This window comes from Aplysia californica, unplaced genomic scaffold, assembly GCF_000002075.1.
Source record: "Aplysia californica isolate F4 #8 unplaced genomic scaffold, AplCal3.0 scaffold00226, whole genome shotgun sequence".
NCBI classification, from domain to species: Eukaryota; Metazoa; Mollusca; class Gastropoda; order Aplysiida; family Aplysiidae; genus Aplysia; species Aplysia californica.
Genome location: NW_004797496.1, coordinates 72,396 through 94,475, shown reverse-complemented (window position 1 = coordinate 94,475; position 22,080 = coordinate 72,396). Strand labels below are relative to the sequence as shown.

The window sequence follows — 22,080 nt, the reverse complement described above, 5'->3', positions numbered from 1 at the left end:
ACATTCAATTTAATCTTCTAAGATTCTCTTTTCGTGACACTTTGTAACATAATGGAAGCATGCTATATCCGACAGAAGAAAAGCAACTGGGCAGAGAATGAAATTTCGTTTCACATAATTAAGCTACAGTTAAAAAAATAAATAGTACGTGAGAGAAGTTTAAACTACATTCCTCAGGAAAGATACAACCGAACAGCTATGCATGCGTACACAAAAAACACAATGACAACAATGCTCTTGGAGGGAGGGGTAGGAGGGAAAGGGCACTCAAGCTGTGATTGTGCAGCTAACGTGTTTTTTTGGGTTTTGGTTTTTAAACATTCTGTAAAGTTTATTACTGTAGCAGAATAACCTAGATCTACTTGGAAATAGGTTCTGAATCACCTTTTGCAAATAGATTACATTTAGGCTTTGGTGTGAATGTAAAGGAAAAATGCACTTGATTACGACGATTCAAATGAATAATTTCATCTTAAGAGTTTTCAAGGATACAGCATTCTTCAAACGAAGTGGCTAGCCACTCAAGTTTAGACTATTAACATTCTTCAAATTAGCCCATTACATGGCCGCTTTAATTCAATAATACCCTATCCGTTCTTTGATTTAGAAACGTTTTCCATTGTAGCATCCATGAATATATTATAACATTTAAGATGACTTTTGAAAGTGCTATACTCTTATCTTGGTACTTATAGTGTGGTTAATACACACACACAAAATCAAAATCAAACATAATATTGAATGGGAAGAGACAACTACTAAAGCAAGTGAGGGATGGAGGGGGGGGGGGGTAAGCGCATTGTAACTACGATCGTGTGAGGAAAGTGTAACGGTTATAAAAAATGTGGTGACTACGGGAGAGGGAAGTTACGGCACACACGGTCATGCATCAACACAAGCATGCCTACAGCGGGACGAAGAGAAAATAATCTTTCCTCTTTGAAAGAAGGAAACGACGGAATGAGTAATGAGGACCAAAAAAAAAAAAAAAGAAAGAACGTCATAACGTCATCAAAACTGAACCGAACACATGAAACCCGAAGACAGCAAGCACCGCCACTCACTCACCTTTGTCCGCCACCGACTGAGTTTTGCTAGACTCACAGTCCATATTGAGCAGCAAGTTGGACGCGGCCAGAGCGGCGTTTTTGGCACCTTGAGCGGCCAGAACCTCCGGGAGGGAGGGAAGCAGACGGGAGCTCCCGCCGCCGAACGAGGACGCCTGGCTCAAAGACAGGGGCAGAGCAAAAGCAAACTGCGCGGACAGATGATTGGGCGAGGAGGTTTGGGACTTGAGGATACCAGGCGTGAAGGGGTCCACAGAGAGGTGAGACATGGCTAGGGACTCGGAGGAGGGGTTCAGGCTGTAGTCACTGCCAGGGAGGACCAGGTAGTTGGGCCGCCGTGGGGACGACATGGAGTCGATGTCCGACTGCTCGGGGCTAGCACGCGGGGCTTGTGGTGTGCTGGAAGGTCTGGGTGGACTCTGGTAGCGAATCTCTGGACTTGTTGAACTATGCTGTTGTTGTTGCTGTTGTTGTTGAGGTTGTTGTTGCTGCTGTTGTTGTTGTTGTTGCTGTTGTTGTTGTTGCTGCTGTTGTTGTTGTTGCTGTTGTTGTTGGTGTTGTTGTTGGGATGACTGAATGGAAGGGGGAGGAAGAAGGTGCTGGTGCTGATGATGATGGATGAGAGGAGGGTGAGAGGATGAGAGGTGGTGGTGGTGGTGGCTAACAACAGTAGGGTGATGAATAAGCTGGCTTTTCATTGTGTTGCCTCGTATACCTTTCTTCTTGGCCTTTTTGCGCCGCAGCGACAGCGATTTCTCCGGATTAATTTTCTGAAGTCCTCGAGTTTGATAATACGCTTTGATGAGCTTCCTCTTGAGCCGGCGGTATTGCTGAGCCACCAGTTTGAGTAGCTCGGTGTAACACCCCGCCGGCTCCGAGTTGCTGGCTAGCGTGCTGCACGATTGGAAGCGCTTCCGCTCCTGCATCATGCGTTCTGTCTCGCGCTTCTTCGTCTCAGAGAACTGCGTTGCTATGACAACAAGACACAAGTTGATCATGAAAAATGAACCAATCTGAAAAGGAAAGTCAAAAAAGATTGTCATTAGTCAGCCATAATTTACTAATTTTAAGCCCCGTTTTAACACTTTAAATCTATTTAAGATGCAGGACCTCCAAATTTAACGTCAATCTCCGAGTAGATCGAGCCAAGTGGGCGCAACGCCTTAGAAACACGTCGAAACAAAATACGTTAGAATGTTTCGTTGAGGATTCGAATCAGGGCTATCCGCTTTTTAGTTCAGCATGATAATTGCTAACGGGGAAGAGCCGAAGTAGTATACCTCCTAAACTATCTATACTGTGCGAACATACTTTTTATTTTAAAATCCACAGTCAACTGGAACCACGTGTCCTGATTTTGGTGCCGACAATTTAACTTATGTAACAATTTGCCAACATGAAAAACAAAAACACGAAATAGGAGACTTGATGATGATGATGATGATGATGATGATGATGGTGATGATGATGATGATGATGGTGATGATGATGATGATGATGATGATGATGCTGATGATGATGATGTTGATGATGATGATGAGGATGACTTTATGTGAAGGTTACTACGGCAGGCAACAACAGTATACATACTATGAAATATGCAAATTCGTGTTTTTGGTTTGCTTATGATGGTTCGAAATGTGCCATAGCAACGCCTTTGGTCTCTTGGTTAGACTTATCATGCGTACACTACGGTTTTAAAGAGTTAATTTTAAAAAAGACAAACATTGAGTTGAGTGTCAGAGGTTGTTTGGTTTGCTGGTTAGACTTATCGTGTGTCCTCTACGCTTTTAAAGAATTAAATACGGATTAAAAAAAAAACCCTTACAACTCCTGCCATTTTTGTGAACTCCCTAAACCTAGTCTCAGCCAATACAGCAGTATTTTTAGAAAAAGAGGCATGCCTGCTAAAAATGATGCAGTATCTTTGTAATAAGATTTAAATGATAACATATTACAATTTTTGAACTTAAATGAACAAATATTATGAACATTAAAGTTTAATTAGGTTCACTAATTACGAAAAATGCACAAAATTCGATACCCCCTCCCTAAAAAAACCACCAAAAAAAACAACCCCCCCCCTGAGAATATACGCTCTCTGGACGGTGGGAGGTACAAGCGCTGCTGAAAATATACGTGCTTGGGGCTGGAGGGTTAAGTCAAGGGTCAGAGGTTGTGTCAGAGGTTACTCACCACAATAAGAGCAACAAAATAGGTCCAGTCCCAGAAGGAGTGGGCGTCTTGCACGTAGTACATGATGTTGACCCAGCTCTCCAGACTGATCACCTGGGAAAACACACAGAACCACATTGATCAGTTGTATATTATTGAATCGTTGAAATAGACTGATCTCTTTCTGTGGAAAATAAAACACCCCCCTCACCCTCTTTGTTTCTCTCTCTCTGTCTGTCTGTCTCTCTCTCTTTCTCTCTCTCTCTCTCTCTCTCTCTCTCTCTCTCTGTCTTTGTCTGTCTGTCTGTCTTTGTCTGTCTGTCTGTCTGTCTGTCTGTCTGTCTGTCTGTCTGTCTGTCTGTCTGTCTGTCTGTCTGTCTGTCTGTCTGTCTGTCTGTCTGTCTGTCTGTCTGTCTGTCTGTCTCTGTCTGTCTGTCTGTCTCTCTCTCTCTCTCTTCCTCTCTCTCTCTTTCTCTCTCTCTCTCTCTCTCTCTCTCTCTCTCTCTCTCTCTCTCTCTCTCTCTCTCTCTCTCTCTCAATGTTTCATCTTATAAAACAAGACTTATGTGAAAATGTTAAAAAAATATCGCCTAGCAGATGATGTATCATCTCTTAAAATAGATTCACCTTGAAGATGTTGATCGATCTTCTAAAATAGACTCCCGTGTAAGACATTCATTAATCTTTTAAAAAAATACACTCTCCTGGAATAAGATGTTGATTAATCTTCTAAAAATAGACTCACCTGGAAGATGGCCACCCAGGCCAAACCGATGTTGTCAAAGGACACGGCGCCCATGAACGGGTTCATCGCGTGCGGAGAGCAGTTGGTATAATACTGATTCCAGTTGACACAAGATTCGTTGGTAGGAGTATTATTACTGTACATTTTGGCGGTGCCGTTGCAGAGGATGCCTTCGTACTCGAACAAGGGCAGGTCCTGGCACTTGCGTATCCCCGAGTCGTTGTGAGCGCTGCAGATGAACTCGTACTTGCCTTTGGGCTTGTAGTAGTCCAATACGTAACTCCTGTTGAAGGAGAGGAGAAAATACCACAAAAACCGATAACAATGTTATTGGTGTAAGTAATAATAATAATGAAGATGATGATTATTATTCCTGCTATTATTATTATTATTAATATTATTATTATTATTATTATAATGACAAAATGATGATAACAACAATGATAATAATGATAAGGTTCATTATGACAATAATGATACGACTACTACTACTACTACTACTACTACTACTACTACTACTACTACTACTACTACTATAAATAAAAACACTAATAATAACAATAAGAATAATAACAATAATAATTTTAACAATAATAATAACATAATAATAACAATAATAAAAACGATAGTAACAAAATTCTTTATTAACAGTTCACAGGTTTTGCTTAGTTTGCTGTTTTTTAATAAAGAGGGTGCATGCAGAAATACAGGCAGAAAAAAGCCTATAAATTCTTGCAGCTCAATTCAATAAGTGCTACAATAATGTACCAATTTAAAGGTAATTAAGTGCTCTTTGATCAGAAGCACTATTTAAGTATGCAATAGCCTAAATTTTCGTATGTTTTCTTCAATGGAAAAAAGTTCACCATATTACTACATAGAGTTGATTTTTTATTGTTTTATCTAGGAACTTCCAGTTTTACAAATATCTCGCGACACACGGTAAAGCGAATACTTTCAATAATTATCTTTTTTTTCTACAACTGCAACCTCTAAGCTAGGAGGGACAGTTTATTGGCCACAATGCCTGCTTTGGATCTCAAATATCTTGACATTGAAAGTCTGATTGCTAAAGACAAAAGATAAGCAACATGTTATAATAAATCAACAAATAACATTATCTTCGATACAGATACATACCTTTGACAGCAAAGATAGATGTGTGCTTTACACGATGGAAATACGTCAACACTGCCGTCAAGTACAGTTAATGAGATTTTCTTTTTGACAAGATTTTGGAAACAGTAGCAGTTTAGAGAGAAAGAGAGAGAGAGAGAGAGAGAGAGAGAGAGAGAGAGAGAGAGAGAGAGAGAGAGAGAGAGAGAGAGAGACAGACAGACAGACAGACAGACAGACAGACAGACAGACAGACAGACAGACAGACAGACAGAAAAAACGAGATACATAGATGGATAGATAGATGGATAGATAGATAGATAGATAGATAGATAGATAGATAGATAGATAGATAGATAGATAGATAGATAGATAGATAGATAGATAGATAGATAGATAGATAGATAGATAGATAGATAGATAGAGAGTGAGGCCTTTTGAAAAATAAAACTGAGAGCACAACTTACGGATAGGACACGTTCTCGTCCAGTTCTAAGAAGCAACGATGTCGTAACACCCCCGACCAGAGCTGCACTCCGATGATCCCAAAGATGAAAAACACAAAGAAACAGAGGAAAAGTACGTTCCCTAGCATGGGGAGCGTGTCTAGCAGCAGCATCACCAGAATCCGCATACCTGTGAACAGATGGAGGCGATTTTTGAGTTAAAATTAAATCGTAATTGTAGTAGAAAATAATTTCAATTCTCTATCAACAGAATGTAGATCATTTAGGACGTGGGTGGCTGGGTGGGCTCTGCCTTAGTCACGGCTAATGCGGCCCAAGACGGATACAACGTCTCAGCAAACACATTATGTAGGTACCCGTAAAAATTCTCCCCACACGGGAATCGAACTCGCCCTGTCTGTATGCAGTGAGCACACAATCGCTACACCAGAGACGCCGGTTTAAACAACAAAACAAAACAAAATTAAGACTGACTAAAATAAAAATCGTTTACTTGTGAATGAGTTGCGAACGCCGTAAAATCCTCAACTATTAAAATCATTAAAATTGAAGGAACAAATGTAGTATGAATGAATGAATGAGCACTTAATAAACAAATGAATGAAGGGATGAAGAAATGAAAGGTAGGAACAAAGAAAACAAGGGGCGACTGAAGAGATGAATGGGTCTGTAAAAATGAACGTATTTTATTTTTGCTTTTTTAGTATTTAGTGAAATGAGACACCCCCCCCCCCCCCTTGAGGAGTGCGGGGTTACAAAAGAAGATGGGGGGGGGGGGGGGGGGGGTGTTGGAGGTATGAATTGCGACAATGGGTGCTGTTCTAAGGCGGGTTGGGTTGGGGGTTTTTTGGACAGATAATGCGAATACTATTGAGGGTAGCTAATTTAATAAAACACACTAACTGGAAACGATTACATACTCAAATGTTCATTTTATAACCCCTAACTCACTTTTTGTATTTTTTAAATATGATGTAAGTTAGTCGATTTGTTATGGAAGTACACACAAGGCCTTGGATTAAAATATACTTTTAAAAATAATTGAACGTAGGTACTTTTTACGTTGCATATGGACACATTCAGATCATTTCGATGCCTGTCAGGGTCAGGGCAAATACGAGGTGCTTTTTATAATGGAATACACCGTCCCAGATGAAAGAACAAGATGCTCGATAAAAATCTTTCCTTGACCCAAGATTCAAACGTCTGGACTCCTGCGCATGACAGCGAAGTGCATAATCCGTGCACCAAAGTTGCCAGTGAATAAACTCTAACAGTAGGGAGAGACCTGAGCCTACACATTTCGTCTACCTCAGAATTACGAATTGTATCTACGATCAATACTTGGTTTTGAGAAAATTGACGTAAAAGATTTTGAGTTCCACAAAATGCTAAGCTTTTTCGAAAGCAATTCTTTGAATATCTTGAAAACGGCTCATAATAAGCTTACGATTTTGATAGAGCAGATACAACATTTGATTTCTGAACTCATGGTCTTGGTAACTCAAAACGACTAAAAATGTCAGACAAAACTTAGTAATTCTGAGGTAGCAACTTACCTATCACACGTAAAAGGTATTAAAAGTAAATAATATCACTTAAGACGATCAAAAATATACTGTCTATCATACACCCTAACCAGTGTCCGTCTAATTTTGTGTACAAAATGACTAACGCGTCGAATATTACTTTTTGTATCTTCTAAATTTCGGTCACATCACTTTGCTTCTAGGTTAGGCTAGTGGTTAGGCTCTCGGACTCGCAACCGTAAGGTCGTGGGTTTGAATCCCGTCAGGGGCCCGACGTTGTGTCCTTGGGAAAGGCACTTTACACGAATTTTCCTCACTTCACCCAGGTGGGAATAGGTACCCGGCTATAGACAGCGAAAGATCTTGTCAGTTTGTTAGCGTTTGAGCGCTTAATCAGCTCCTTGCACTGTATGCTTCCCGGGAAGCTGAGAATGTTTCGGAGTGTTCAATGGTCTGCTTGGGTAATAATATCGTATAAAGCGCATAGAGCCTGCTGTTGAGCGGAGATATGCGCTATACAAATGCTATTTATTTATTATTATTGCTTAGTGGAATGTTTGAAAGGCCTGGTAGTACTAAATTTAATCTTCTACAAATGGTAGTGACAGACAAAGTGTGAAGATGAATTCACTTTTAACACACAGGGGAAAATAGTTTAAAAACTTCAACTAAAGGGCCCGATAGTTTATTTATGTAACCGTTGGCAGTACATGAACCCCCCCCCCCCTCCCCCACAAACACACGTACACTCACTCTCCCACACACACACACACACACACACACATACACACACACATACACACACATACACACACACACAAACACACACACACATACACATACACACGCGCGTGAGCTCGCGTGCACAAAGAGCATACACCTGCATACACAGACAAGAACACAACACAATCCCCCCCCCCCAAAAAAAAAAAAAAAAAAATTAAAAAAAATTAAAAAAAATTATAGAATACGCACAAACACATTGCACAATGCATGGTAACGCTGCTTATTCGAACAAGGAAAAAATACAGAACGAACCCCCCCCCCCCCCCCCCCCACAAAACAGAACAAAACAAAACGGTCTTATGCTTTCAAAATAACACATTTTTCATACATCAATCCAGTGAAATACACACTTATGATTAAACAGACGTGTGTGCTTTTCCCGCTCTGATAATTTAAAAATAAATATTGTGAGCCTCTTGCACTTTACTCAATGACGAAGTTACCAGTCGATGCACTTTTGTGAAAATCGATGCTTCCATTAGCGTATTGTATGAATGAAAACACCATGAATCATGAGCTTTCTAGACAGTACGTTGTGCTCTTTTCCCAGGGCGGATTAGCAGCCAAGTATTAATTAAAAGTTATTAAGAAAACATGAATCAAGGGACACAATTTATGCTAAATAAAGCAATTACACAGTTATATCCCTTATGTTGGTAATTATCAGAACAGGAAGCAGAACTGAACACTCGGCATCTAACATTTTAACATTCTGGTTCAACTGTTTAAAAAAAAAAGATTTACAAGTATGCCTGGCATAAAACATTTTGAAAACGTTATATTTATGATATGATGTGGTCTTAGATATTTACAAGACGCTTACTCGGAATTACAAAGTTCTATCTGCTTAGTTCCTACTTTTGAAAAATTTGACGTCAAAGATTTTTAGTTCACGTCAAACTTTGTCGAATGCAGTTCTTTGAATATCTTGATAACGAGACCGAATAATCGTACGATTTTGATGGAGCGAATAGAAAATTTGATTCGTGACCTCAGGGTTTTAATAATTCAAAACGACAAAGACTGTCAGAGAGAACTGTATAATTCCGAGGTTACCAAGAGCCCATCCTTTGCATTTCCAGTGACAGTAGTGGCAGTTCTACTTCAGACAGAGATATAATACTGGTATCCATAGTGTATTTCTATTGGTTCTTACTAAATCAATTTGGATCCGCCATTTCAAATGAATATATTTTGTTTACACCCTCCCGTATTTTGTAAAGAAAAGAATAATATAATACCCTCCCCACCCCCCAACGGCCAGCTAGTAAAATGTGGAAGAAAAGATGAAGAAGAATAAGATGAAGAATAAAAAGAAGAAGAAGAAGAAGAAGAAGAAGAAGAAGAAGAAGAAGAAGAAGAAGAAGAAGAAGAAGAAGAAGAAGAAGAAGAAGAAGAAGAAAAAGAAGAAAAACAACAACAACAACAACAACAACAACAAAGAGGAGGAGGAGGAGGAGGAGGAGGAGGAGGAGGAGGAGAAGGAGGGGGAGAAAAAAAAGAAGGAAGAGGAGGAGGAGGAGGAGGAGGAAGAGGAGGAGGAGGAGGAGGAGGAGGAGGAGGAGGAGGAAGAGGGGGAGGAGGAGGAGAAGGAAGGAAGGAAGGAAGGAAGGAAGGAAAAGGACGTCGAGAAGGAGAATGGCGCAGAAAAAAGTGGAGGTCCTAGACGATGAAATCACTCACTTGGAATCCTGTTGATAGCCCTCAAAGGTCGCAACACTCTGATGGTCCGGATTGCAGAGATACTGATGTTCTCTGTGTCTACGGCATACTCCACCGTCCTGTGAACATAGCAATATGGGTCAGACACAAGGTCACACACAAACACACACACACACACACACACACACACACACACACACACACACACACACACACACACACACACACGCGCGCGCGCGCGCTCTCCACTCCGTCTTTCTCTCTCTCTTCTCTCCTTCACTAATCACCCTTTTCTGTGGGTGTGTGTGTTTGTCCGTCTATCTGTCTGCCTGTCTGTCTGTCTGTCTGTCTGTCTGTCTGTCTGTCTGTCTGTCTGTCTGTCTGTCTGTCTGTCTGTCTGTCTGTCTGTCTGTCTGTCTGTCTGAATGTCTCTATCTCTTTCCCCCATTTTCTCTCTCTCTCTCTCTCTCTCTCTCTCTCTCTCTCTCTCTCTCTCTCTCTCTCTCTCTCTCTCTCTCGTTCTTTCTTTATTACATCTAATCCTGATAAAGTAAGAGAGCATTACATTGTTTTTCTTTCTCCCCCTCCTTCTTTTTTGTTTTCTATTCCCATTTTGCAGAACCTGAATGATTTCTTTATATGTCTCCTGAAACAAACAAATAAACAAACACGCACACACACGCACACACACACACACACACACACGCACACACAGATAGAAAACACACAAAGACACGCACGGACACACACACACACACACACACACACACACTCACACACATACTGGCAATCACACAAGCAAAGACAGTGCATCCCTATACACATTTATTTAATGCCTGTATTCTTAAAATATACAAGGACCAAAGAGTACACATACGATCCCGTACGCATTCTTAGTACATGATTCACTAAATTTAAAAGAAATCACTTCCGCTCTAAATAGATTATAACTATTCATTTATCACTGCCAAAACCGAAATGCTTGAAGGAACAATTTATAACCCAGATTCAAATGTCGTAAGATCACCACCGAAGTATGCACACTCTTCACGTATACACAAGTACAAATATCGGCTTACAAGAGACGAGCACCTGAAGAATATTTTTTAAAAAATCAGATAGATTGTAAAATTAAAAGCCCTTCTAAACACATTTCAACTGGCATCTGTGATGTAGCGGTTAGGAACTTAACCGTCACATGTAGAGGGTGTGTGTTCAATTCCCTTTATTTCTTAACCTTATCCGTACGTCGGGTTTTACTATCGTATCCTTACGACGTGGGGAACTCTGTGCCATCACTTTCCAAAGAGGAAATTTACTCGTTATTCCGATCCGAACACTTTGCATAGCAGTCTTTCAAAATATTTTTTTTGGTAAATACTGAAAGTACTAGAATTATTCTCATATGTGTAGAATACAACCCGGTTGGTACAAAATGACCCCAGAGCGTACGAATAGAGTACCAAACTTATATTTGTCAGTTCATATGAGGTGCTAACCTCAATGTCTCATACATTCAAGAGAGACGGAGACAAGAAAAGCTGTAGTAAAACGTACAGTCAAGCAGTTTAAAAATAATAACTTCAGTCACATAATACACGAAATCTGATCCGAGGTAGTATCATAATTTAATTGTTGTTTCCCAAGTTTCTTGAGCAGTAAAATGCTGCGGGTTCGATTCCATTGCGTTGTGCAAAATAATTTATTTTTGAAGGTTAATTTGTGTATTAATTTTTCTTCTTCTATTTTAACTTTTTAAAGGTGTGGGGCTAGGTCAAAAAGGAGATGGACATTGGATTTGAAGATCCAGGCTCTTAAATAACGTTACAGTTTTGACATGAGTGCAAATCAAACATAATATATGAATACAAAATGCACCTCGTCAGCTTCCTCTGCACTCATCATCTTCTTTTCTCCCAGACATTAATGGATAGGAAAAATGACATCTTATACACATAGCATAAAAATTGAAAGTCGCAAAAGCGCAACATTTAATACAATTGAAAGAAACGTTAACAAAGGGAGTAAGAAAAGAATGATAGTCAACAGGAGGAGAGGAACATGAAGAATTCGAGTGGAGGAAATGGGGGTCGGGGAGCAGTCAAATTAATATTCTCGAAATAGAAGACACAGCGCTGTTCTGAAAAAAAAAATTAAGCCACTGTTGCCTCTCTCAAAACATACACCACTAAATAATAATCACGTCTGTCAAAAAGGGCAAGCACCCTTCGTGGGGAAGCGGGACAATGCCATAATAAATCCGTCATGGCTTCATTACCTCTTTAAAGCTCTAAATATCTCTAAATATTTCTTTAAAATATCAAAACCTTGTACACTTCCAACAAAATGTGAACATTTTCAAAACAAATTTTTGGTGTCTCGAGATGACATTGTTCTTTTTTTTCTCTTTAAAAAAAAAAAAGTTTTCTTTTTTGTTCACTTCAATTTTTGTGTCCACTAAAATACATACGCCATTTTCAAAATTGAGACCCACGAGATAAGGTGCTAGCCATGTTCTGATATAGGTACCACTGAATGGCTTACTATACTTTGAAGCTCAACTCTGGAAGATATTAAGACAAACACTTTCCAGAAGAATCAAGCAGCAAGTACACCAAACTGGCTTCCAAAGTTTGTGTCCAGTTACTGTAGGTAGCCTTTATTGGTGAGCATGTCGAATCATAAAAGTCAAAATCATATGGCTCGAAACATGAAGAAAAGTGCAAAAATCACGCATTACGAACACAGTACTCACATGGACAAAACCGGTGATATTCCATCTCACAAATCTAGCTAAAATAGGGTGCACCCGGCCGCTTTCACACACACCGACTTCTCGGCATACACCATGAACGACACGATGATGCCGGAAAATGTAATATATAATATCATAATAATATTGTAGTCGTTTTTTCTTCTTCTTCTTATTATTATTCTAACTTTGATCAGTGCAACATCTTATATGAATGGATTGTTGCCACAAGGCTCTCTTTCGTAAAAGGCGAGCCACTCTTTTGCTCTGCGAGTAAAGGTGTCGTTTGCCTCATATCACGTTTGCAACAGGGTGGGTGGAGGAAATTGCCAAGTCGTTGTGTCTGAGAGCAGCTCAAAACTTGAAAGCTGAAAACCCACGAGCAGGTATGATAAAACACCAGGGCGAAGACACAATGAGCCTGGAAGCGTGTGGTTTGATTGCCGACGATAACATACATGCAGTCGGAAATAAAAGCATGCGTGTGCGAAAAACAGGCTTACAATGAGTATGTTGGGTATTTCATGCTGTTATGCTCACACCATGCTGGATATGGAAGGGTTAACATGCATTTTGCGGGTTGAATAACATGGAGCGTGCAGACAAGATGCAGGGAGACTTTCTAGGTCCATGCACGAAAGGAGGAGGTCATCATGCAAATGTCATAGTTCGGAGTTGTGTCTTAGCTGTTGGAAATTGGTGAGCGCTCTTTCATCGAAGAAACTGGAGGGGAATACGTGACTTACAAAGAAAATAAAACATTTATTAGTGCTGAGGCAGTTCAAAGACAATGTGCAGACTTATACCTTAAAACAGTTTTGTTTCTGTTGTCATTTTTTCTTTCTTATGTGGGTGCAACATTCTTATCACCTCGATATTTTTGTCGCGCAGGACAGAAAAGGCTTGAATAGTAATAGATAATGAAGAAAATGAGAATAGTGAGAATGATAACATATCTTGTCAATTTGTTATTGTTTCATTGAGCTCTTAATTAGCTTCTTGAAGTGTACGCTTCCCAGGAAGCTGAGAATGTTTCTGAGTATTCTAGGGTCTGCTGGGGTAATGATATAGTGTAAAGTGCACAGAGCTTGCTGTAGAGCGGGGTTATGCACTATACAAATGCTATCTATTATTGTCGTTATTATTATTATTATTATTATTATTATTATTATTATTATTATTATTATTATTATTATTATTATTATTACTATTATTAACATAAAGAAATAATATTAAAAATATAATAATACTAACAATAGTAATAATAATTATAATAGTAACAATAACATTGATAATAATAATGATTATGATACTAATTATTATAATGTTAATCATATTAATGACAATGATAATAATAATAATAATAATAATAGTAATAATAATAATAATAATAATAATAATAATAATAATAATAATAATAATAATAATAGTAATAATATTAATAGTGCGGCTGTACTTTACGTGAACTGTTTTAATCTGACCCAGCAGCGCTTGACGATAACCTGCCTTCCCCATTCGATACAGGAAAACGTTGAAAAGGGGAAGGGAAATAGGAGAGTAGGTTGGGAAGAGATGGCACACTTCGAATACCCTTGTTTATGTGACCGAGAGGGATGGTGTTATGACGATGTGGAATCAGGCGCTTGTCAATTTTTGGGTTTGGGGAGTTATGGGTAAAATCTTAAGTCTGGATCATTTGTCTGTTTATCAATGAAAAAAAAAGTATCCTTTTGTCTAGAACAAAAGCCAAGATATTTGCAATTGAAGGAGGTAGGGGTCACCTGGTTTCAGAGGTAGAATTAAACCTAGCAAGAAAATTGCCGCCAAAGTTTCGTGACTACCAAAGCTTCAGAGGTTTTGAAGACTACAAATTTATATTTTTGTGCCTTTAGTCAACTATTTTCAGTAAAGTTCACACATAAATGTGTTTTTTAATGGACAATGTTGAGTCAAAAAGAACAATAATTAAACAAAAAATTCAAAAAATGGGCTTTAAAATGCCGGTTTTTTCGATTACATTATTTTGACGAAGGCCTGATTTTACCACGATGCCTCAAGAATTAGTAATATTTCGAGTAAAGTGAGGTGCATCTATGTTCAGATGGTTTATTTGTAACTAGTAGCAGTCTGTGTTTAAAGCATTAGTAGGTTCAGAGAGATCCTGGTCTTATGTTTGCTCTAAAGGTGGGAAAAGAGTTTCTAAAATAGGAGGTCAGAGCATGGAGTAGCTATGGCCGGACAGTCAGTATTTGGATAGTAGTCTTCAGCTTCAGCTTCATTTCATAATCAGCTCAAACAAAGTTTGAAGTTTTAAGACAATTAAAGAAACGGAAAGCTCCGAAATAAAAACTATGACTTGGACACTAGTTATTTTTTTCAAGTAAAAACTAGGAAGGAAATAACGAAACAAATGGATATAATCATTTATTGTTAAATGTTCTTTGGTGTGTTTATTTGAATAACTGGTTTTCCTGGAAATCCCCAAGAAATTAACTCGGGCGATTATGGAATGACGATAACACAAATTAATGAGCTTGGCCTTGGAGAAGGAGTGTTGAAACATATTTAATAATAGACTTTAAAACAACTTAGAATCGACTCCATCCTCTCCTGTTAACTTGATATGAATCTCGAGTTAAACTCAAGAGTGGACACCCACAACTTGATAAAAAAAAAACGACGTGGCAAAGCGTTTATTCTGAAGCTCTAGAAATATGAATAAATGCCCCTTAATATGACTTTGAAAACATTCCTGTTATCAGCATTTGTAGATAAAATAAGCCAAATGACATTTTTTCTTCAGTATTCAGAATTCGCACCTTGCAGAATCTAATAGGGTTTTTTTCGGTAGTAAAATACAGCAGCATCTATTGTCCATGGAGAGACAGCTTTTGTACAAGAAACAAATCTCAGGCATAAAACTAAAGAAAAAAAGTTAGACTTTTGTGGGAGCCTGCAGTGTTACCGAAAAAAATCATTTTTTTATAATGTTTAGGTCACACATGCTTTGGAAATTAAGGATCGGTGGAGAACACCTTATCTCTTCCATTTGAATTCTTAAACGTATCAATCGATAAATGATGCTGTTTGAAAGTTGTGTTCGTGTGAGGCATTTTTAGCATCAAATAATCAAGATTTAGTCTGTTTTCAAATAAATGAAATGGCTCAAGCCTTTGCCAATGACGAAGAAGTTAGACTTTTGCTAGGGTAGACACTATTACAGGAAGAGAAGGTTTTCAAAACAGAAATCATAATTTCATTTTTAACAGCCTCAAGGGCTCAAATGGGAAGTAGATCTTTGTTTTGCAAGGCTGGACAAGTTTTTTTTTTCCAGCAATGCTTTCTATAATGTACAAACTGAAAGCAAGAACATACCTACGTGTTTCACATTAGCTACTTGTGGACCTTGAATCTAATAGGTCAGCTCAGCAAGTGGTGTTATTGCATAACCAATTTTCAGGAACTTCAATGCAATTTGATTGCACTTCTAGTAATAATCAGTGATTCCAGTTTCAGAAAAAAAGCAATGTACACGTCGACGGTTCGGTTCAAGAAAACCGTTTACATTATTTTGTCTAAAATCGACATTGGTTATTTTTCGTTACCGCAGATCTTTCAGTGTCACATAATTGGTCACTTTTAAGGACAAGCGGGCTAACCCAGATTTCAGGGGTTTCCGGAAATCGTGATCTACACCAAAAGTAGGCTTTGCCCTACCCATAGGAGAAGTTTGGTTTCAGCAGTGTCTATATTTGTTTGATTATAGAGAAAACTCTTCTTGTCTTTGAAAGAAACTGAGCAAGGGGTAAACTTTACCTTCAGTTTTCTCAAAACAGCGTTTTTCGGGATAGTCACCGTGTGCTTAAAAGCGACCAATTTCGATGTAAGTATCGGACTGGAAATAAAACATTTACAGCCCCACCCTAACAACAAAAAGGTAGTGAGGGAGAAAAATGACTGGAAAGAAAAAATATATAAACTGGAAAATGTGGAATAGGGTTTCTTGAACTGAACTGCCGATGTATTCTATCTTGAGTAAAAGGACGCAAATGGCGTTGTCTTATTCTAATAATAGCGTTTTGTTGAGTTGCAGAATTTTTATTGGAAGTTAGGGGGATTGGATTGTTGACAAGAGTATTGTCTGATTTGTGGTTTTGGACGCGTTAAGAAATAGAAATATATAAATGTTCCTATGTATTAAGTGTGTTGCATTTCATAGTTGAGCATATTTATGGAGACCTGTTACTAAAATGGACCTTGTATGTGAAAAATGTATTCAGAAAGTTTATATCTAGATCTATATCTTACGTCTAAAAAAACAAAAGTAGTGTACAAAGTGGCGTTTCTAATATATTCCAAAGAAATGAACAAAAGAAAATCAGCCTTGGTTTGGATACTATAGATAATCACATTAGATGCCTGTGAAGAGGAATATATTTTTATACAAATATACGTCATGTGTCGAAAGTTTTGTTCAACGCACTCGTTTCGCTATTTTCCAAAGGATACTTTTTTTTCTTTACGAAATTAATGGAATCATAAGTTAATCACGTACATTTTCTCCACAAAAGAAACAACTGCTACTTCCTTAACATAAACTGGCCATTGTATGATTAAAAATAGACCGCTTTTCCGTTTTATATTCACCTACGTATGTGTACTTGGTGTGTACACATCCAATACGTCTCTCAGTAGAAGTTAGAAGTGGGGCAAAATCCGGATACCAATCCGGATAACCGAACAATTCTCACTGAAACATTATCCGAATTCAGACTCTTAACTCCCTTTCCTGACCCGTTTGCCGAAGTGGGAGCACCTATTTGCCATAGTGGTTCAAACCCGTTTGTCGAAGGGGTTCTAACCCATTTGCCGAAGCGGTTCATATCATAATATTATTCTTTGCCAAAGACGTGCACTAACATATCATCCGCATTTTGCTAAAGCGACTCTTTGACCAGCCCTAGTAGCAGTGACGTGTATTCCGCATTGTTGTTAGCGCCTAATCAAATTGAAGCACCCTGTTTAATTAAATGAGTATTCACACATTTGATCCTGGACTCTCTCGATTGCCTGCAGATAAACCTACGTAGAGAAAACACAATTCTTAAAAGAGGATAAAATTGTTCATACCTGCTTTGCGCGTATGGAATTTTCGTAATGAGCCCTCCCTTAGCAATTGAGGTTAATTTTCCATAGTGTTTTGTGTTATGTCCGACGTGACGGCTCATGTTCATTAGTTTTGTACTAGGAGATGCACACACTGATTGCGTAGTATAATGTTGGTAGTCCCGCCTGAGTGGAAAAGCTTTGATTGTCAGAATGATCAGTCAATCTGACTCTCAAAGTAGATTTCTCACGTAAAAGTTATGTGTTAAAAGAGAGCGTATCTGTTGCACATGCGTGGTTGCATGTTAGAAAAAGCAATCAAAGGGGTTGCGTCTGTTTGAACCCCATACGTTTATGAAAAATGAAGAATCTGCGATTGAAGTTTTGTCAAAGTCAACACATAGCCAAAGGCAAAGAACGCCACGTCTGCAATTCGAACTTCACTTATCCTCATGACATCCCAGCATGTTAGTAATTGGTCTAACCGATGGCCAATAATCGAAGCAGATTAGGCGCCTGGGTATCATCGTTTTGCTTCTCTGTATACGTACGATGTCTCAAAAATCTTTTCAGGAAGCCTTATCTAATGGTATGGTTTCGAAAAAAAGCTATATATTCTTCAAGAAAAAAAAATACAGCGAAAGAAAGCCCAGGTAAGTAAAGAGAAGTAGTTTTTAGTGTATTGGTCATGTCTAAATTAACGTTCATGGTATACAGAGGACAATACAACGTATAATCTGAGGACCTTGACCCACGATATCTACACCAAAGTTTCTGAAGAAATGTCCTACAATACAGCAGACAGAAGCAGATAAGGCTTCACAATGAAGTGGTGCCGTAACGCCTCTTTATTTCTTTATGAATCAACATTTTCTTTTTGTTGTTGTTTGCAATTGATCTATATTTTGTATAATTTCTTATTTAGTTTTTATTTCATGTGTATAGCTTTCTTGTTATATGTAAGCGTACTTGTCTTCTGTATAGTTTACTGGATCTGTTTATCGTTTTCCTATTTTAAATTTCGTTTACTTCATTTGTATATAGTCTTTTTGTATACTTTACTTCTTGTATGTATAGTTTACTACTTTTTGTGTAGATCTATTTGTTCTGTTCATAGCTTCTTTGACGGAGTATAGTTTAGGTGTTATTTTTATAGTATAACTCAATTGTTTTTCGTATCGCTTACTGTTCCTTGTCTTCGTCAGCACACAGAAAAGCACATAGACACAATGATGATCACTCTGCACTTGAATCAAAGCAAGACAAAAGAATTTCGGAGACATAATTCATGGATTCATTAAGGCCTCTCGAAAACCTTTTATTTTTTGTTCAACGAAACCAAAAAAAAAAAAGAGAAGAGAAAACCAGCAAAAACAGTGTAGGAATTTTTGTTCTGTGTGAGTCGTGGGTATTGTCGCAGCGCCAGGAGAATGACATACAATGCTTTAGCGACACTTTCGCGACATAGATGCTGATAGAAAGACGTGACTGGACACGCATACACACTTGGGGTGTGAGGGGAGAAAGGTGGGGGAGCGGGGGGAGGGGGGTTGAGAAAGTTGCTTACGAGATGAGAGGGTGGAGTCGTGAAATGATGACTATGGGGTGGGTGGTGACCGGTGCAAGCGAGGAGGGGAAGGTGGGGTGGGGTGGGGGGGTCCAGTGAAAAAGTCAAGAGTCCCAAACACAAATACACGCAGCTTCTAATGTGTCCACAGGCCCTTGGAAACTGCCACCAGCAATCAAAAGCATAGAAAGTGGTGAAGGGAGCAAAACGAAACAACAGCCTACACTAACAATAAAAAAAGAGGTGAATTGGGGGGCAAAATGAACAGAAAAAGGTAAGAATAGGTGAATGCTTACTTGTTCACAATATACTCCGCAACGCTAACCGGACGATGGAAATTCGAGAGGCGAAATCAAATGTAAAAAAAGAAAAAAAATATATTACATGTGAGAGGGGGTGTTTTGAAGATTATTAGACCTGTTTTAGTAGAAAATGATAATACTAAGAACATAATGCAGAAAAGGAGAGCTTTAGTTATTTTCTTACGGTTTAGAGATATAAAATACAATTATTGTGTTATGAGGGTGGTATCGTTTGGAGATGACAAATTATAATGAGCAAACTATCAAGTTGTGACCATTCAGTCTGAAAGTCGAGACAAATTTAGAGCCACACTGACAATGAATTTCTTGTGGGTTTTTTTTGTCTGAAGCCTGGCAGGGCAACAGTCTTGTTCCGTTGGGTGAGATAGGCAAAGGATGGCCCGATTTTTTCAGGCCCTCATGAAGTTAAACCACTTCATTGAACGCGTCAGTTTTTAGAGGTTAAGGAAAGAGAGATGTTCAAAGAGGTATAAGCGCACTGCTTCACATTGTGGTGGTGAAATTATAAACCTACATCGTTACTGAACCCTTTTGTGATTGTCTGTCTAGGACGCTTCCAAGTTGACACACGTCTCTTCTTTAGACATACTCCCTGTATCACCTTTTTCCAGCTGACAGTATTCTGCTGGAAGGACGTTGTGCAAAGAGAGTTTGGCCCTGTACAAGTTAGGGCGGAAAAGAAGAACAGCGAATTCACAGAATCAGATAGAAGTAAGTAAATAAAATAAAGTCAGCCAGCGTGCATTTTTGGTGTCAGATTACGCAGATTCTGAATTATGTGCATAAACAAAAACAAGCGATTTTTGGAACGGTCTGAAAAGACAAGGTACTCGTTCGAAGTGCCTACATTCTACTATGCCAAAGAAAATTAAAAAGAAACCCAGAGTGAGTGTGTGCGGCAGAAATGTGTTGGGAAGGAGTGGGACTGGGTGTAGGGACGGGGAGGTGTTGGGGCCGACGTCCATTGTTCAAGGTGTTATCAATATAGAATTATGATTTCATAGTTCAGGAGTGTCATTTTTGACAAGCACCGATACATAATTTAAGACAAAAAATGCAGCTGCACTCATAGGCACATATACATACACACACAAACAGACACACAAACATACTCATACACACATCCACATATTCAAACTCACACATACACATACACGTATATACACACACACATACACATTCACGCATATACATACACACACACACATACACACTTAACCAATTGAACACATATTTGATAAACGATCTGAAAATATCTAACGCGTTATGCAACCTTATACAAACAGTTAAGTCTTATCTGTAGTTGCAATTGTATCATGAGCGTAAGGCATTCAAACCTTAATGGGGCATTTTGTTTGTATCAAATAATACAGTCTGATTTATCGCCTTTAAACATGTTCAGCGGAGAGGTTACAAACTCTTAAATGTCTCTTGTATTCAATTTAAACAAAGTTGTTGCACTGGTTGACTTAAGAATGAGTGCACAATTTCAAGATGCTAAGGTAAGGCTCACAATATCTTATTTTACTCATGATGCATAATAACATGTATAACAAATTACCTCGGAAAGTTGTATTTTGTTTGTTTGTTTTTAAAATATTGAATCGCTAGTTGGTATTTTCTGTTCCTTTCACTTGAAACTTATAATATTTTTCTTAATACTGGTTTGCTCAAAGTTACGACTACAACTAAAATGAATCTTTTTTTTTTACAAAGATGTTTCTTGCACGTGGGGGTTAAAACCATATCTAAGGAAGTCTTCATTCTCTGAAAAGATCTCGTTGAATATACCTCTCTGAACCTAATGTACCTTGGTACAAGCCTTTCACTGTGAGCTCAACTAATTTGAACAACTTAATCTTTCCATATTCTCGATTTCTTCTGGCTCATAGAAAATGGATTTGATTTATATAATGCTCTTTCTATACACTCCCCCCCCCCCCCTCATTAAATACGTTTCCGCTTAGCATTTTGAATTGAATAAATAGGATCTGTCCTAGTTTTCTGAACAATCAATGGCCAATTCAAAATTCAGAAACAAGTGGTAGACTAATTTTCGAAACCAGCCCTATTTTTTATGATAAATCAAGCAGCTTCTTTTGGTTGTAGATACACATACAAACGTTCATTGTTAGTTCAAAAGGCAACGTTAATTGTCAAATAGATGTGGGTGCACGTTATTATAAACATTTTGTGAAGAGAAAAGAAAGGAAAAGTACGCATAAAATATTGTTGGCATGAGCAAAATTGTCAATTGTGTGTTCAAATTTTTAATTTTATGTACATAAGTGTTCAAAAAAGAGAGTTAGAGAAATCTGATACTATTTTAGTACATTCAAAGCATTGTGTCGGGACGGATAGTTAGAAATCAATAAAAGTAAGTACATTCAAAGCTTTGTTTAGAAAGAGTTTGGGAAACTGAGAAAGTAAGTACAACGAAAGCAGTGCCTACCGACAGTGATGGGTACGTGGTTTGAACCAAAGAAGTAGGTGCAAGGTGGGACGTAAAGAAAGAAAAGGGAGCTTATGATAAACGGACGGTAGCGAGGAGCAGGAGGCAACACTTGAGCTTCACCATAGTAGCTCTCTTTGTGAAAGGCTCTGGGTGCACAGGAGTTAATAAAGGTACCACGTGAGTTAGAATAACATTAACAGGGTATTTCATACAGAACTGTGAGTGCCGGGGGGGGGGGTGGAAGAATACACATATAATTAGAAAATGCTTTGGTGCCGGTGAAAAAAAGGAGAGAAATGAGTAAGTATGAAAAGTGTGGTTAAATCCGAA

At 38.5% G+C, this 22,080-nt stretch overlaps 1 protein-coding gene across 1 annotated transcript in view; it reads right to left on the bottom strand.

Moving 5' to 3' along the window:
• LOC101864393 (voltage-dependent T-type calcium channel subunit alpha-1G) overlaps positions 1-22,080 on the bottom strand; it is a gene marked incomplete at its 5' end in the record, with an annotated part of 113,429 nt that overhangs the window by 79,993 nt on the left and 11,356 nt on the right. Inside the window, 6 exon segments of the mRNA XM_035970147.1 lie at positions 1,069-2,080; positions 3,264-3,356; positions 3,988-4,270; positions 5,571-5,739; positions 9,569-9,666; positions 19,269-19,292. Coding sequence (XP_035826040.1) covers positions 1,069-2,080; positions 3,264-3,356; positions 3,988-4,270; positions 5,571-5,739; positions 9,569-9,666; positions 19,269-19,292 — 1,679 coding nt within the window.